The 15,306-nt window shown below is 58.4% G+C and overlaps 5 protein-coding genes across 5 annotated transcripts; 2 read left to right on the top strand and 3 right to left on the bottom strand.

Moving 5' to 3' along the window:
• Nucleotides 1-616: 616 nt before the first annotated feature.
• On the bottom strand, nt 617-2,392 carry SPRG_19986 (hypothetical protein; the record flags this gene model as incomplete). The annotated part of the gene is made up of 8 exons (XM_012345127.1): nt 617-766; nt 814-1,071; nt 1,121-1,198; nt 1,251-1,304; nt 1,361-1,480; nt 1,527-1,654; nt 1,709-1,859; nt 1,907-2,392. The coding sequence occupies 8 exons, from the start codon at nt 2,390-2,392 to the stop codon at nt 617-619; spliced, it is 1,425 nt and encodes a 474-aa protein (XP_012200517.1).
• Nucleotides 2,393-3,341: 949 nt separating this feature from the next.
• SPRG_05703 (hypothetical protein) lies at nt 3,342-3,974 on the top strand (the record flags this gene model as incomplete). Its single annotated transcript, XM_012344992.1, has 3 exons — nt 3,342-3,436; nt 3,484-3,752; nt 3,801-3,974. The coding sequence occupies exons 1-3, from the start codon at nt 3,352-3,354 to the stop codon at nt 3,972-3,974; spliced, it is 528 nt and encodes a 175-aa protein (XP_012200382.1). The 5' UTR covers nt 3,342-3,351.
• Nucleotides 3,975-6,982: 3,008 nt separating this feature from the next.
• Nucleotides 6,983-7,469, bottom strand: SPRG_05702 (chaperonin GroS). Its single transcript, XM_012344991.1, has one exon. It carries the CDS (start codon nt 7,402-7,404, stop codon nt 7,105-7,107), a length of 300 nt encoding a protein of 99 aa, XP_012200381.1. The 5' UTR covers nt 7,405-7,469; the 3' UTR covers nt 6,983-7,104.
• A 956-nt stretch (nt 7,470-8,425) lies between these two features.
• Nucleotides 8,426-9,445, bottom strand: SPRG_05701 (hypothetical protein). Its single transcript, XM_012344990.1, has 2 exons — nt 9,279-9,445; nt 8,426-9,231 (listed from the first exon to the last, which is right to left on the bottom strand). The coding sequence occupies exons 1-2, from the start codon at nt 9,412-9,414 to the stop codon at nt 8,486-8,488; spliced, it is 882 nt and encodes a 293-aa protein (XP_012200380.1). The 5' UTR covers nt 9,415-9,445; the 3' UTR covers nt 8,426-8,485.
• A 761-nt stretch (nt 9,446-10,206) lies between these two features.
• Nucleotides 10,207-11,173, top strand: SPRG_19985 (hypothetical protein; the record flags this gene model as incomplete). The annotated part of the gene is made up of 4 exons (XM_012345126.1): nt 10,207-10,215; nt 10,253-10,441; nt 10,491-10,717; nt 10,771-11,173. The coding sequence occupies 4 exons, from the start codon at nt 10,207-10,209 to the stop codon at nt 11,171-11,173; spliced, it is 828 nt and encodes a 275-aa protein (XP_012200516.1).
• Between the last annotated feature and the right edge of the window lie 4,133 nt (nt 11,174-15,306).

Genomic DNA, 15,306 nt, shown 5'->3' with positions numbered 1-15,306 from the left:
GGGCCCAGCGCCAGAAGCGCAAGGCCGCCGCGCCCGTGGTCGCAATCCCCAACCGCAGTGCAGCATTTGCTTCGACGTGCTCGACATGTCGCACGCCGCGCCCTGCGGACACATTTGTTGCGACCGCTGCTGGAAAAAGGTGCGTCGTTTCCTCGTCCGCACCGCCGAATCTCATTGCGGTGGTGCTAGTTGGAGGCGCAGGGAGCGATCGTCTGCCCCGTGTGCAAGGCGACGTGGCCCATCAAGTCGCTCGTGCGCGTCCAAGCCAAGACGAAAGTGAGCAAGCTCAACGCCCGCGCTCTGTAGCTACCGCTTCCATCGCCACTCGGTCCCATGGAATTATCTACGTACGATAATCGGTGATGACCACGACCAGTGTGCATGGAGAAGACCCTGACGACTACAAGCGCCTACAAGAAAACAAACTGGGTTGCTACTTTTGTGTGTCTACGGCTATGAACGACTCTGCACACAAGTCGGAGCAACGACGGCCCCGCTTCGATCCTGTCGGAGCGCGTTCGTTTTGTGGATTTGCTCCAGGTGGTGGGTGACATGGTTGTGTGTGTGCAAAATGCCAACCCGTGGTGGGGCGAGGGGTTAATAATTACGAAAGCATTTACGAGAGGCGGCGTGCGGTCGGGTCTGGAATCAGCCGCTTGGCCGCGACGACCCAGTCCATGAGCTCCGTCTGGGACGTGCACTGGAAGATGTGGCGGCGCGTCGACTCGGTCTTGAAGACGCTAAAGAGCCCCGAGGATGCCACCGCCTAGACGATTGGTTATAAGGTTATACGATCCTGTATCCGATTCGTACCTCGTTCACTTCAAAGGTCGGGACCGTCCCCTTGGCGATCGCGAGGCGCGAGTTGGGAAGATAGATGGACGCATACGTCACGCACGAGACGCCGTCGTCCGAGGTCGGGAGGGACGTGAGCACCGCGTCCGGTCGCTTGTCCTTGGTCCATTCAAAGAGGTGGAGGTACCCGTCCTGCGTGACCGCAGCAAACATGTCCTTCCACGACTTGAACATGGTCGCCGACACTTGGTACCGCAGAAAGCCGCCATAGACAAGCTACAAGAACCTTTGCAGTTGGGGAACATGCAAGCGATCAACCGCATACCAGTGGGCTCGCGAGCGGCGACCGAAACGACCCGAAAAACTTGTCTTCTTGCGCCTCGGCGAGCGCCATCGCCGTGTTCTAGCTCGCCATGGCTAAGTCGACACATTGAAAGATTGAAACACAAATGTACGTTGCGCGGAATGCGGCGAATCGTGAGCAGCAGATCCTTTTCCGCGTGCATTTTCTAAGAAATACGCGGATAAGAAAACCAAATTCGGATCGGAAACGGCGCGGGCGTACGAGCGTGCTGCCGAGGGGCTCGGTCATGGTGCCGCCGAGCTCTTCAAAGATCGTCTTTTGCTTGCGCAAGTACGTGTCCAACGCGGTTTGCGTCACCGCAACGCGGAGGACTTCAATCGTCTAGGCATGACCGTTGGCGGAATCGTATCAACATATCAAGCTGGACCTTGAACTGCTGGAAGAGGTTGGCCATGCCCGTCACGTACTCGACGCGCGCGGCTTGGAGCTTTTGAACGTTGACACCGTACGCCGCCTCGGCAAGCCAGAGGTCGTGCGCATGGCTGCTGCTCTCCTCTACAGACAAGAGGATCGTTTCAAGCTGGCAACAAAAACGTGTGCAATTCGTACGCTTGGCTTGGCGTGCGCGCTCCATGTCACGGTAGAGGTCGTCGTAGGCGGCAAACGACTCTTGGACGCGCTTCTGCGATGCGCGCAGCATCAAGTCGAGCGCGGTTCCTTCCGTCACCATGGTCGTCGCCGTCTCTTCGTACTGCGTCACCTACAGCCAAATTGCATGAGCCATCGGTATCGATCGAGGGAGAGCACCATTTCCTGGAGCGGTCGCGCGAGCACGTCGCGCTGGATGGCGTTCGTGAACGTCTCAATCTTGTCCGAGAGCTGCTGCTGGCTTTCGCCGAGGGCGTGAAGGGCGTTGTCGCACGACGACGCCATTTGGAGCTTGGGGCCACCAACGTCCGACGTCTCGAGCGCGAGCCGCAGCCGCCGGAGGCTCTCCGCATACGCCATGTCGGCTTGGATCTTGAGTGTGAAGAAGCGCACAAGGCGAGCGTTCGTGTCCCGCGCGGTCTGGAGCTCCGAGCAAAACACTTCCCAGTACTTGCGGTCCGCCATCTGCGCAGGGTCGATGTACGCCTTGCGCGACGCCTCAAAGCACCGGAGCGCGTCGCACGAAACGCTCTTGTTGCGCCACAGCATCGCATGGTTCAAGTTGGCGTCCGGCACCGTGCCTGCCTTGGTGAACGAGTTCGCGCGGCCGTCCGCCGCCGCGTGGCGAGGCGACGACGTCGTCATCACGTCGCCAGCGACGAGCGCTCCCGCAGGCGCCGACGGCTGGGACGTCGGTGGCGATGCGATCGTCAGCGCTGGCGGCGGCGACGCGGTCGATGGGGCTGGCAGCGTGCTCTCGGCGTCGCTCATCTCGTTGGACTGTCCCTTGCAACTGGCAGACCCTAAAAGCCCTTTTTTGATCCTCGGATTGTGATTGGTTGGAATACTAAAACCTCACGGCGCGTCCAAGTGCGCGCACTTGACACGCGATGTGGGACACGTCGAGGTCCCAATCCTTGAAGATCCGCACGACGGCGATGGCAGGGAACGCAGGCCAATCCAGCCGCTACGAGTAGCCACGAGCGGTGGCAAGCCCCAAGTCGAATGAAGCAAATCCACGCAAGTTCCATAGCACAGGGTCATCGTCAGCTCCAGCAATGCGCCGTTGCACACTGGATTGGCTCGGAGTTGGCACCGCCGTCACGCTCGGCTTGCGTTTTAACGACGTTGCGAAGGTCCTGGCAAAAGCTCCCGGCAAGCCATCGTGTCGCTACCACTGGACCTATTGCGATGAGGCCGAACGCATGTAACCAGTCTTTTGACACACCAACGACTGGAAAAGTCTTCTTTGCAAGAGCTCAATCAAGCCCGACAAATGACAGATAGACACGGATCGGCCTGGCTTCCTCGGCTTGCAGGCTCTGCTAGCAGCCGCAACGCGCCAAAGTTCTCTGCCAGCGCTGCTATCGATGCTCTTCCTCGCCGAACGCGGTGACTTTTGAAGAGGAGGCGGCTCTATAGTGGGCCGGCAAGGAGCCACGTGGTAGCATCGGATCCCAAACGACCAGTGCAACATGACGGTGCAACGGATTGTAGCCAATCCCAAGTGGCGATGCCTGTGCGCACTGGAGATGCGCGAACTTGTCGCGTTGCCACAAACAACCACAGGCAAAAAGAATGACTAGATCCGGGAAAACTCCGGGATGGAGAAACGCGAGATTGGCGACGAAGCGGTGTGGACGCTCTCGACGGCCAAGCCCGGCAATGGCGTCCATCAGCTGCGCGATGGTAGCTCAACGACGATGGACCGCGCTGGTAGAGACATGCTTGCGTAGACAACCTCGATACGTACTGGCAGTCGGACGGCGTCCAGCCGCATCTGATCAACATCCAATTCCACAAGAAGATGACCGTGCACGAGGTCGCCTTGTACCTCGACTACAAGCTCGACGAGAGCTACACACCCCGTAAGATTGCGATCCGCGCCGGCTCGACCTTCCACGACCTCGTCGACATCAAGACGCAGACCATCGTTGAGCCATCGGGCTGGACCGTCATCCCGCTCCAGCAGGCGCTGCTGGCCCTTGGCCAGCCGTCGCGCGAGGTATGCCCCATTCGCCATCATTGCGCCCGCGCTGTAGCTCTACCGTAGAAGCCGCTGCGCACCTTCTTTCTCCAGATTGCAGTGCTGGGCATGCACCAGAATGGCCGGGATACGCACATCCGCCAGGTCAAGATCTACGCGCCGCGCGTCGCTGCATCCATAGGCGCGCAGATCCCCGAGCCCTCGAGCGTCGCCTTCTCTTCATTTGCGTCCATCCGATAAGACCATACTAGTATATTAGGATATTGGTCGCTGCGTCCCGTCAACGTCTGGCGCCATCCCGTCATCGGGTGCACTTGGCGTCGTCGTGGTCACTTCAACTGCTCCGTTAAGTGCGTTTTCAAGACCAATTGCAATAATTTGACACCTTCAACTGGTCCGATTAAGTCCGGATCAGCGGAAGATCGCAAAACGGCACAACTGCTCTCGCCACCCGTCGCGACAATAAGAAATGCGCCGACAAGACTCGCGCGTGATGCTCTACCTCGGCGGCGTCGCCAGCGTTGCATGGTGCATGGTCTACATGGCCCAAGTCCACACGGCGATGCTGGCGCCGGCACCGCTTACAGGCGCGATGCACCTTGCCGCCGCGCCGACGGCCGACGACCGCGTCGAAGCCCTCTTGAAATCCATGGTACTACATGGACCCTGCCAACATGCAGGTACCATGTCGTTCGTGCTCTGTAGACACTGGCCCAAAAGGTGGGCCAAATGACGCAGATCGACATTGGCGACATTTTGTACGGCAAGAACCGCGAGCCCGCCCTCGCGATCAACCGCGCCAAGGTCGGTGTGTACGCCAAGCTCGGGATCGGGTCGTACTTTAACTCGCCGTTCGGCGCCAACAGCAGTCCGCACGGGCGCGTCGGGTGGTCGGCGTCCGAGTGGCGCGTCGTGCTCAAGACGATTGCGGACATCTACAAAGAGCACGGCGCGGTGCCGTTTATCTACGGCATCGACACGACGCACGGCGCCAACTATGTGCGCAACGCGACGCTCTTCCCACAGCCCCTCGCGCTCGCATCGACCTTCAACGTCGACCTTGCGTATGCGATGGGGCGCATCGAGGCCAAGGACAGCCTCGCGGCCGGCATTCCGTGGATCTTTAGTCCCGTGCTCGGAATTGCGATGCAGCCCAAGTGGTCCCGGGTACATTAAACGTCTCTTCTTTCGAATCACCGATCTCATCTACCGCATATCAGGTGTACGAAACCATGGGCGAGGACCCGCATCTCGTCTCGACCCTCGGCGTCGCCGTCATCCGTGGCATCCAGTCGTCCAACGCATCGGCGGTACTTGAACTACTCGCTCGAGAGGAATGTATGCAAGCGTGTGATGCGTAGGCGTGCATGAAGCATTTCATCGGCTACTCGAACCCGACGAGTGGCAACGACCGCGCCGACAGCATCATCACGGACTTTGACTTGGTCAACTACTACGCACCGCCGTTCCTTGCTGCTGTCCGCGACGCCAACGTCCTCAGCGCAATGGAGACGTACACGAGTGTGAATGGCGACCCGGTCGTCCAAAGCACCAAGCTGCTCCAAGATCTGCTGCGCCACGACATGGCCTTTGACGGGCTCCTTGTCTCGGACGACGACGAAATCCACCGGCTCGTGGCCGAGCACCACGTGGCAGCCACGGAGCTCGAGGCGCTGCAGATGGTCATGGACCACACGTCCTTGGACATGAACATGGTGAGCAAGAAGCACCGCGCGACGTCGCTCTTGCTCAAGCTCGTGAACGCGTCGACGATCCCGGAGGCGCGGCTCGATGCGTCCGTGCGCCGCATCCTCACGCTCAAGCAGCGCTTGGGGCTGCTCGATGCTGCACCTCTTCACGACCACTTGGTCGCGTCCGTCGGCAGCGACGAAGACCGCGCGTTTGCGGCGGCGGCGGCCGACGAGAGCGTCGTGCTCCTCTTGAACAAGCCCGTCGAGCCCGTCGACGCCGTCAATCCCAAGATGGTCCTACCGATCCAGAACCCGAGTGCCAACATCTTTGTCACGGGCCCGCTCGCCGATAATAAGGCGTACCTCTGCGGCGGCTGGACGGTCTACTGGCAGGGCACCGACGACTCAGACGCGATTCCATACGGCCGCACGATCAAAGAAGCTTTGGCCGCCCGCTTTGAGAATGTTGTGTATGCGGAAGGCGTCCCGGTCCAGGATGTGGACGTTGACGCGAGCGCCGGGCCGCCGGGCAGCGTCCTTGCGATGCGCGCGCCCGAGCCCGCCAACCACAGCGCCGCGCTCACGCTCGCCGCGGCCGCCGACTACACCATCGTCGTCGTCGGCGAGGCGCCGTACGCCGAAAAGGCGGGCGACCTCGACGACCTCACGCTGCCGTCCGGGCAGCTCGAGTACATCTCGGCGCTGAGCCGCGTCACGACCACAAACGTCATTGTCGTCGTCGTCACGGGCCGCCCGCGGCTCCTCGGGCACAGCCTCCGCCACGCGCACGGTGTGCTCGTGAGTTTCCTGCCGTGCGGCGGCGACGCCATCGCCAAGGTGATTGCCGGCGACGTCAACCCAAGCGGCCGCCTCCCGCTCACGTACCCGGCGACGACGGGCCATGCGCTGCCGTACTTTCACCGCGCGAATGTCGCGTGCACGGAGGGCTTTACCGAGTGCCCGGTGCAGTGGCCGTTTGGCGCGGGCTTGAGCTACACGACGTTCAAGTACGAGAACCTCACGCTCAGCGCGTGGCGCGTCGACAAGGCCACGGGCCGTCTCCGCGTCGACGTGACCGTCACCAACGTCGGCACGCGCACCGGCAAAGAAGTCGTGCTGCTCTTTCTATCGCAAAAGGTGCGCCGGTCTGCCGTCCCCGAGACGAAGCTCCTCAAGCGCTTCACCAAAATCGAGCTCGCGCCGTCGGCGTCGACGACGGTCAGCTTTGAGCTCGGCTTCGACGACTGGTCGTTTGCGCTGCCGCAGATCGGCAACGGCTTCAATAGAACGGCCGAAGCCGGGCTCTTCCACGTCATGATCAAGCACGACACCAAGTGCGGCGGTGCGAAGAAGAATCCGCTCTGCGCCCACTTCCACCTCGTCTAAGCGGTGGCGAAGGGTGGCGCGGACTGCATACTGCAGGCTAATGTCAATTGAAGAAGCGTGGGTGATGATTATGTGCAATGAAGAATGCGTTGGTCGTGCTGATGACCTGGTCGGTGGCCGCAGGCGGTGCGCATGGCGGTGCAAGGCCAATGGCTGGCTGCATGCTAGGCGACGCGAGAGGAGACACATGCGATGTGACTGTTCCTTTCACCAGTGGTGTCCATTGAAAGGGCTCTTTAAACAGGCGACGCAGAACGTCTTTCTATCAAAACTACAGGCGGCAAAACACACATTTAGTTGAACTTGCCGAGGATGTCTTCGTCACGGAACAAGTGGAACTCGTCTTCGCCGAGCTTGAGGAGGCTGCCGCCATACTCGGGGAGGAGCACCTTGTCGCCGACGGCCACGTTCATGGGGATGATCGTGCCCTCGTGGTTGCGGGCGCCGGGGCCGACGGCGACGACTTCGCCCTCGTTCTGCGTGTTCTTGGCCGAGTCGGGGAGGTAGATGCCACCGGCGGTCTTGAGCACGGGCTCGGCCTTCTTGATGAGGACACGGTTGCCAAGCGGCAGCAGCTTGCGGAGGCTCGACATGGTATGAGGTACGGGGTCCGAGGAAAATTCGATACTGACCACCGCAAACGTTTCCAACAGCTCCAAGTGTTTAAAACAATTTACTTGCAAGTCGAAGGCTCGAGAACGTTCCGAAGACGTGAAATAGTGTACGTTTGAACTTGAAGCTGGCGGCACGTGCAGTTGCGCCACGACGCACGTGCGTACTAACTCTTCAATAGTGTGATGGAAAGCGATAGGCGCTGGCATTTAGTGTGCGAACGCCTGGCTTGTCGCACGCAACTTGACGTTCTAGAATGTGGCGGGAAGCATCCTCGCCAGCACCCGACCAGATTGCACCCGATATCCGTCAACGGTAAGCGGCGGTGGTTAACGCTCGACCACCCGATCGCGGCTATTGCGCGTCTTCACAACGAGACCCAGCTTGTGACCAGCTCGGGCCATACGCTGCGTGTCAACGGGTTCTTGCCCAGAGTCAGGTGCAGTACGGTATCCGGCACTCCAGCGAAATCGCGGAATCGGGATTTGAGCTGGCAGAGACCCGACGCTCCATGACGAGTCGAGTGCAAGACGCGTCGCTGGCCGCCAAGGACGCCGAGCAGCAACGTCTTGTTCGCATTCTGCAGGCGCAAACCACCACGCGGACGCATGTCTGGACCTTGTGCATCGCTAGCCTCGGCACACTGCTGTCCCTATGCGCCGCCGGCTTTGCCTCCCAGCTCTACCCGCACCCAACGGCCGCGATCTTCTCGTCGACCGCCGTCACGATCCTACTCGAAACGAGTTTGACGCTTGCGACGGTCTACGCTCCCGCCACCATCGACACGCGTCCTATCATGGTCGCGACATTTCGGGTCGTCGTCCTCGTCGTGTGGCTGCGGACGAGCCAGGTAGCTTTGCACGCCGGGCTAGCGTCGTCTGCTGCAGCGCTTGTTGTTATGGGCCCTCTTGTATTTGGCATCGTCTGCGCACTCGCGGCGCGTCAGCTCGCTTGCTTTCGAAAAGACCTCTTGTCGTTGACGTCGCTGTGAGACGATCGCAGTGGTAGCAACAGTGGTGTAGTACATTATATTCAGAATCGTCATATCTAGTGGTTGGCTCCTTACTTCATCGGCGCCCAGTAGTCGATGATATCCAGAGCGACTTCGCAGCTCTCACGCACGACCTGGTGGTCGTCCTTGACGTACACCTTGAGGATCTCTTCGCACTCGGGCGTGCCAATGGCACCGAGCGCCTCGGCGGCTTCGTGGCGGACCATGCGGTGTTCGCTGGCGTCGATAAGCACCTTCTTGAGCGCCGGGACCGTCACGGGGTTGACCATCTGGCCCATGACGTAGGCGATCTCGTGGCGGAAGAGTGCGCTCTTGTCGTTGAAGGCCTCGCCGAGCGCCAGCGCCGCGTCTTCCGAGTTGCGGTTGCGCAGCGAAAACATGGCGCGGTACCGGTCAAACATCGAGCGCGACGTGTCGAGCAAGATGGCCTTGAGCTCGTCCGTCGTCTTGGTCTTCTCCATGGCCGGCGCCGGGTCGACCGAGAGGTACGGGTTGCGGTCAAGGACGCCTTCGTCCTCCACCGGCGTGTGCTTGTACTTGACGAGGCGAAGGGCCAGCTCGCACGTCTCTGCGACCTCGGGCGCTTCGTCATGGCTGAACTTTTCAAGGATCTCGATCGAGCTCGCGTCGCCGATCGCGCCAAGTGCCTCCGCGGCTTCGTGGCGGACCATGCAGTCGTCCGACGTGTCGGCGACGACCGACTCGAGCGTCGGGCACGCATCGGCGTCCTGGAACTGACCGATGACGTAGGCGAGCTCGTGGCGCATGAGCTCCGAGTCGGCCTTGTTGACCAAGGCTACAGGCGATCTTAGCGCAGAATCCTAGTGGCGTGGCAGAGCAAACCTTCGAGGAGGACCTTGAGGTCTTCCTTGCCGCCACGCGTGCGAAGGTAGAAGACGGCGCGCGTGCGCTTGCCCATGGGCTCGGAGAGGTCGAGGAGCGATGCGCGGAGCTGGTCGAAGGAAGGGCCGTCGGACATGGTCAAAAGAGAAGTTGCGCAGGCCACCGACGTCTTGACCACGTCACCGGATAACGATGGTCCTTGTACCTGCGTATCCGGAATGCTTGGCACCTCCCACCAACCAAAACGCTTCTTGCGTGCCATTGGGTATGATTATAGCCAATCACATGACTCAGGAGTTTCGCGCGACTTCCACACTCAGGATCGCGATTGGAGCCACGCGCCATTTTCGCCACTCATTCCGCATCATCTCATCGCGCTCTTCCAAGCGCCATCCACGCATATCCCAAGTGTGTACGTTGGGTGCACTTCCATAAGTCCTTGAAAAGTAAGACATGGACCTCTATTATGAAGAAGCCACTGCTCGTTGTTGGTCAACAGTGATCGCGCGAGGAAACCAATATAACTTCAAGCCGACAATTGACAATGCGTCAAAACGCGTGTATGTCGAAGAACATACCGGTATTTTGCCGGTGCCATTTCATTTGGTGCATAGTATTCGTAATCCTACCATGTATACCGAAGCTGACGGCTGAACGATCGCTAAGATCTGCACTCGTCGCCGTTGGCGCTTCTCTTGCCGTTGCGACGACCAGCATCATCTTCATCTCGAAGAGTTGGCGACCGACAAGCAGCCTTTCCACCGGTCGCCGATATACAACTCGCAAATGCGTCCGACGCACCAATCACAAGACAGGATTCAGATCCACGCGCTGTGATTGGCTCCTTTCGTATCTATTTTCAGCGTCATAACGGGCCAGGTGCAAAGCCACTGAAAACGCATTCGTGAATTGTCGTCCGGCCGCCGCGATGCAACAAGTACGGCGTCTGCCCCTACGATCTGAGTGCTGTATAGGATGGCGCCACCGAGATTGCCCTACTGGAGGAGTCGTTGCCGCTGACCGAGGTCGACTTTTACGACGCGATCAAGAAGGAGTTTGGGACCGACTGCAACGAAGAATTCTGCATTCGCCTCGCCCGCGCGTACCGGGGCGAGAAGAAGAACCGCATGGGCAAGACCATCGGCGAGACCAGAAAAGTGCTGGTAGGCCATCGCTGCTCTTCCACAAGTCTTTTCTCACCACAACACGTAGGAGTGGCGCAAGCAAGTCAAGGCCGACGAGCTCCTCGAGACCAAGCTCGAACAAGCTGACGTGTTTGCGCAGTCGTGGCCGTCGATGATTTCCGGCGAAGACTACTACGGTCATATTATCAACTACGACCGCCTCAAGGACATTCAGCTCGACGCGTGCCTCTCGCATTTCAACCTCGAGCAAGTCTTGCTCCACCGCGCCAAGCACATGGAACGCCTTCGGGCCGAGTACGTCGTCCATATAGTGTACTCGCACAAAATCTTAGTCGCGAATGATGTAGAATGGCCGCGGTCTCCAAGCGGGCAGGACGCCGCATCTACCGCCACATTTGCATTTTCGATCTCTCGGGCATTGGCCTCAAGCACATGGCACCGAGCGTCATCAACTTTTTGAAGCCCATCTTCGACCTCGGACAAGTCTACTACCCCGAGTCGCTCTTCCGCATGTATCTCGTGAACGCACCGTTCGTGTTCTGGGGCACGTGGAAGATCATCTCCAACTTTATCGATCCCGAAACCAAGGAAAAGATCCAGATTTTCAAAAATGCCGACAGCTTCGTCGCCGACGCCAAGAAGCATGGCATTCCGATGAGCGCAATCCCAAAGGCGCTCGGCGGCGAGAGCGTCGGGCGTATGCTCGATGATAACTTTGTCGTGAGCAGCTGCGTCCCGGCGTCCGAATAAACGCTAGACCGTCGCTTGCTTGGAGTTAACGATCGAATATCATCCCCTTTATATATTGGACAACCACATACTAGTAGACTTTGATAGCTCTGACAACATCGCAAGTGCGCAAGTCATGCAAGCGCAACTTCAAGAAATCCTGCAACCCAATCTGACAGCAAGTCCACACACTCCACCTTGAGAGAGAGAACCAGTTCTTAATTTCGTTCTATTGCAGCATACATATAGCGGCGTCTTGAGTGGCATAATGCGACTCAAGACGCCGCTATGCAATGCGACTCGCATTGCACAGCTATTGAAATGAAGTCTACACGTAATCAAGCAAGGATACCACGAGCCACTTGTTCTTGCGTGTCGCGCTGCCGCTTGCAAACGAAAGCATACCTCACTGGATATAGTTCAATATCCTTTTGCAGTTGCAACGTTCACGAGCGCTCGCCAGTTGCTGCTATTTTAACCGTGATGGCTTCCCATGGTATAAATATACAAATGCAGCGACAGACCCATTCATAGGTATGTATAATAGTTCTAGCATGACACCAACCAAGGTGCTGTCGCGGCGCGGCAGAGTCGCTGACGTCCCGAAACTCCGCGACTACCGTCTGCGCCGCCACCATCTTGGCTGGTTCATCAGCATCGTCTCGATGCTCAACGTCTCGTCCATGGTACGTCTAGCGCGGCTCAAGATGGAATGATGCAATATCAACACACTAGCCACTGGCCGCGTATCTCTCCGAGCCACTGCCATGGCAGGGTACGCTGAGCGCGCCAGAGACATATTCCAACTATTCTGCTTTCAACGGGACATTTCTTGCACTGAATAAGCAACGCTACTCGAACGCGACGCTACCGATCAACGAAGTCTTCTTCGTCGACGCAGTCAACAACGTCGAAGTCACGCGAGCTCGTTTGCACAAGCAAGACGGACCGCTTCGCATGGACCGAGATGCTTGCTTCACACATGTGTTGCTGGGGCTACCGGGACTTATCTTCTACACGGAGGCGCACATGGATCTTATCTGCAACGTCGTTGGTCCATCGGTCAACGCCACCAGCACCTCTGTTTCATCCTTCGAAATGGCGCGTGCTACCATTCACGCTTGCGCTCCCTTGTCTTTGGCCGTTCGTGTCTCTGGCTCGTGCCCGGGGACGCCCTCTCGAATGATAGTGGTACCGGAAGTTATCGCGATGTCGTGACTCTCTATTTTGTACACGAGGCCGTGCGCGATCCGATCAAGGTCTGGCTCATGTTCATCTATCGCATTGGGACAACGCTCTTGGTCTGGTATCGGCTCTACGTACACTACTACATTCACTGCTGGCAGCTCGAATTGCTCGTGCACCGACGCGGCCATCGCGCAAACATGCCGCCGGGCGACTGGACATACGAACTCGTCCTTGGCAACCCACCAGTCATCGTACTCATGGATCCGTGGGTCGCGACACTTTACATGCTGGACATTTGGCTTAGCGCGATTGGCTTTGGCACGGCGATCATTGTCGTAGCGGAAAGCAGCGACCTTCTTCTGACGCTTCTCAGCATTTTGTACCTCTCTCGCTCGGTTAGTACTTGACAAGGTTCCTCGTCATATCTGATAGACGGATATGCCGTGTAGGTCTGGTTTGCGTACTGGGGCCTCTGCCTCGCCTCGTATGTGCTCAAGCGCTGGCACAAAGAGCATTGTTTTGCTCAAGTCGACCCAACGCTCGTTGCGATCGCAGTGACCATCAGCGGTCCTCTCGCCGCATACATGTCTGGCCACAGTACGCTGTTTGTTCGCTTGGACCAATGGTTGTTCTACTGCTCCGTGCCGACCGACGTTCGCAACCAAGAGCTCGAAGTGATCCTTGTGTGCGTTTGCTTTACTTGCTTTACGATCAGCTTGCCATTGCTTTATGGAGTGGTCGCACGTACGTCACAGGAACGCTTCTTCTTTGTGTTGTAGAGCATGCCATCTAGGACTCGTGGGTCGCAAGCCCAGTGTCGAGTACAGCTCGTGTGCGTACAACAACGTCAAAAACGCAGTGCTGTTCCGCCTCGCACAACGGATGCACGCCACACCGCAGCTCCCTGCGCGCGGTGGCACCTTGTACGAGGCGATGGAACTCTACCCGCATCTCAAGCGATACCCGACGATCAGTCAGCGCGGCGCCGACTGCTTCTTATTCTGCTACTGCGACGGACAGCTCGTTGAGAGGCTCCGCCTGAGCCTCGTTAGAAGCTTGGACACGACGGACAGCGCTATGATACCCCGCGCGACGGAGCCTTCGGCGTATGTCGTGTTTGATCTGCAACCGCCGTCACTGAGTAATGCCGTGGGTCCAATGCTGCAGACGGGATGCAGCTACGAGATGCGCGCGCCGCCCGAGCTGTCGGCGTGGTGCGTCTAAAGGCGAGCGATGAGGGCTTCCACCAGCAAATTTCATTTCATACAAGCATACATGAGAATGCTCTTCTTTGCTTGGCGAATCTACCCGATTGGCATTCGAGTTGGCGTTGGATGCAACTCGATGGAGATGAATGTATGGCACAAATGTCATCGCAACTGTCATTGGATCGTTCAAGAACGTCTCTTGACGCGAGAGTTTACCAAGAGCAAACACGCTGATGCGCCCCAAGACCCGTCAAGACCAAAAGAGCCAACCCACGCGATCGTCAGGTGTGCGCGCAAGGAAATAAACCTGTTTCTTCCCTACAGTGCGCACGACACGCACTTCATAACGGCAACAAGAAAGCTGACGCAAATACAAGTCGTGTTGAGGGTATTTCAAAGCCTTATGTATATCAACATGCTCCGCGTCATCTTCCTTACAAAGAGTTCACATACGTAGTGCTACACCTGAATGCGTGGGAGTTGGCACCAGCACTTGGTCGTTGGAAGTGAGCTGCGCACGGAGAGACCCATCCCGTGGTGGACCCCACTCGCCGAGTTTCATAGCCTTGGTCGTCTAATTGCAGCGAGATACTGTGATTCTGGGGCGTTGAAACTGGTTTTAGAATAATGCTTGACAGGCCGATCTACATGTAGTACCGCTCATTGATTGGTGGAGTCAATTTGTATCAGCCAATCGTACGTCGTTTAGCGTTTAGATCGTTGAGCCACTTGGCAATCTTTGGTCCGTGGTCATGGGCAATCTCTCGAGTCTCTGGAGCGCGCCAGCCGCGCCGACCTGCTACGCACTCTTGCCGCCAAACGTCTTTGACACGGAGCACTACGTCTACGCCGAGTGCCAGCGCATCAACCTCGCCTGGCACGTCCGACCGATGCTGTCGGGCCGCACGATCGCGTCGCGTCGAGCCCAACCCGACGATCTCGTCGCTCTCAAACTCAACGTCTCGGACGCCATTAGGATGCAGGAGCGCATCGTCTCCAAGGCCGAAGCGCTATCGGGTCTTGAGACCTACCGCTTGTCGTATGTTTGCTTTGCGCTGGCGGGGGCGTGGACGTACGGCGTCGTCTTCCAGTGCCGGTCGACCGATACGTTTGGCGACCAGCTCGTCGTCACGACGCAGAAACCACGAAAGGTCTATGTCGCCTTGAACGACCCGACGTTGCTCGTGCTGACCCTCGCCGGCTACGCGTTGCGGCCATTTGACGGGTTGCCGCTGGCGTCGCACCCCGTAACGACAGTCGAGACGGGGACAGCGGCGATCGTTGGTCACTTCCTCTCCAACAAACGCCATGCAGCGCTCAACTACGGGGCTCTTGGGCTGTTGTGCTTGCCGCGGTTGCCGCCACCGAGCCATACACGTCTTCCATGCATCCTCCACGATGGGACGCAGTGCGAGTTGTACGTCGCCCATATCCTCGACGTTGCACATGCGACGTTTCGATGGCAGGAAGAAGAAGACACGAGAGCACTGCGAGGGTCTGTCACTGGTATGCACCCGCGCGAGCCAGACGACGCGACAGAACAAGGTACACCCTCACTCTGCAGAGGCATTGCTGACGTGTTTATCTTGTTTCTAGATCGTCCGCCAAAGCTGCAAAAGCGGCGAGATTCGATCGAGTTTAGAGATTGTGGCACGCTTACGACAGCCGACGTGCCCGACCTCAAGAGCGTTTCTGTCGGCGCGCGGCTGTCGACGACCACGCTCCGCAAGCTCTTTGAGAACTATGGCGGCTGTCCAC

The sequence above is a fragment of the Saprolegnia parasitica genome (assembly GCF_000151545.1).
Source record: "Saprolegnia parasitica CBS 223.65 unplaced genomic scaffold supercont2.21, whole genome shotgun sequence".
In the NCBI taxonomy this organism is placed as follows: domain Eukaryota; phylum Oomycota; class Saprolegniomycetes; order Saprolegniales; family Saprolegniaceae; genus Saprolegnia; species Saprolegnia parasitica.
Note: the sequence above shows the minus strand (reverse complement) of the source record. Positions and strands in the feature narration are given on the sequence as shown.

Coding starts and splice junctions, on each gene's coding strand:
- SPRG_05702 (XM_012344991.1), bottom strand. CDS start 7,404: ATGTCGAGCCTCCGCAAGCTGCTGCCGCTTGGCAACCGTGTCCTCATC.
- SPRG_05701 (XM_012344990.1), bottom strand. CDS start 9,414: ATGTCCGACGGCCCTTCCTTCGACCAGCTCCGCGCATCGCTCCTCGAC. Junction 9,232..9,278: donor CCTCAAGGTCCTCCTCGAAG/GTTTGCTCTGCC, acceptor GATCGCCTGTAG/CCTTGGTCAACAAGGCCGAC.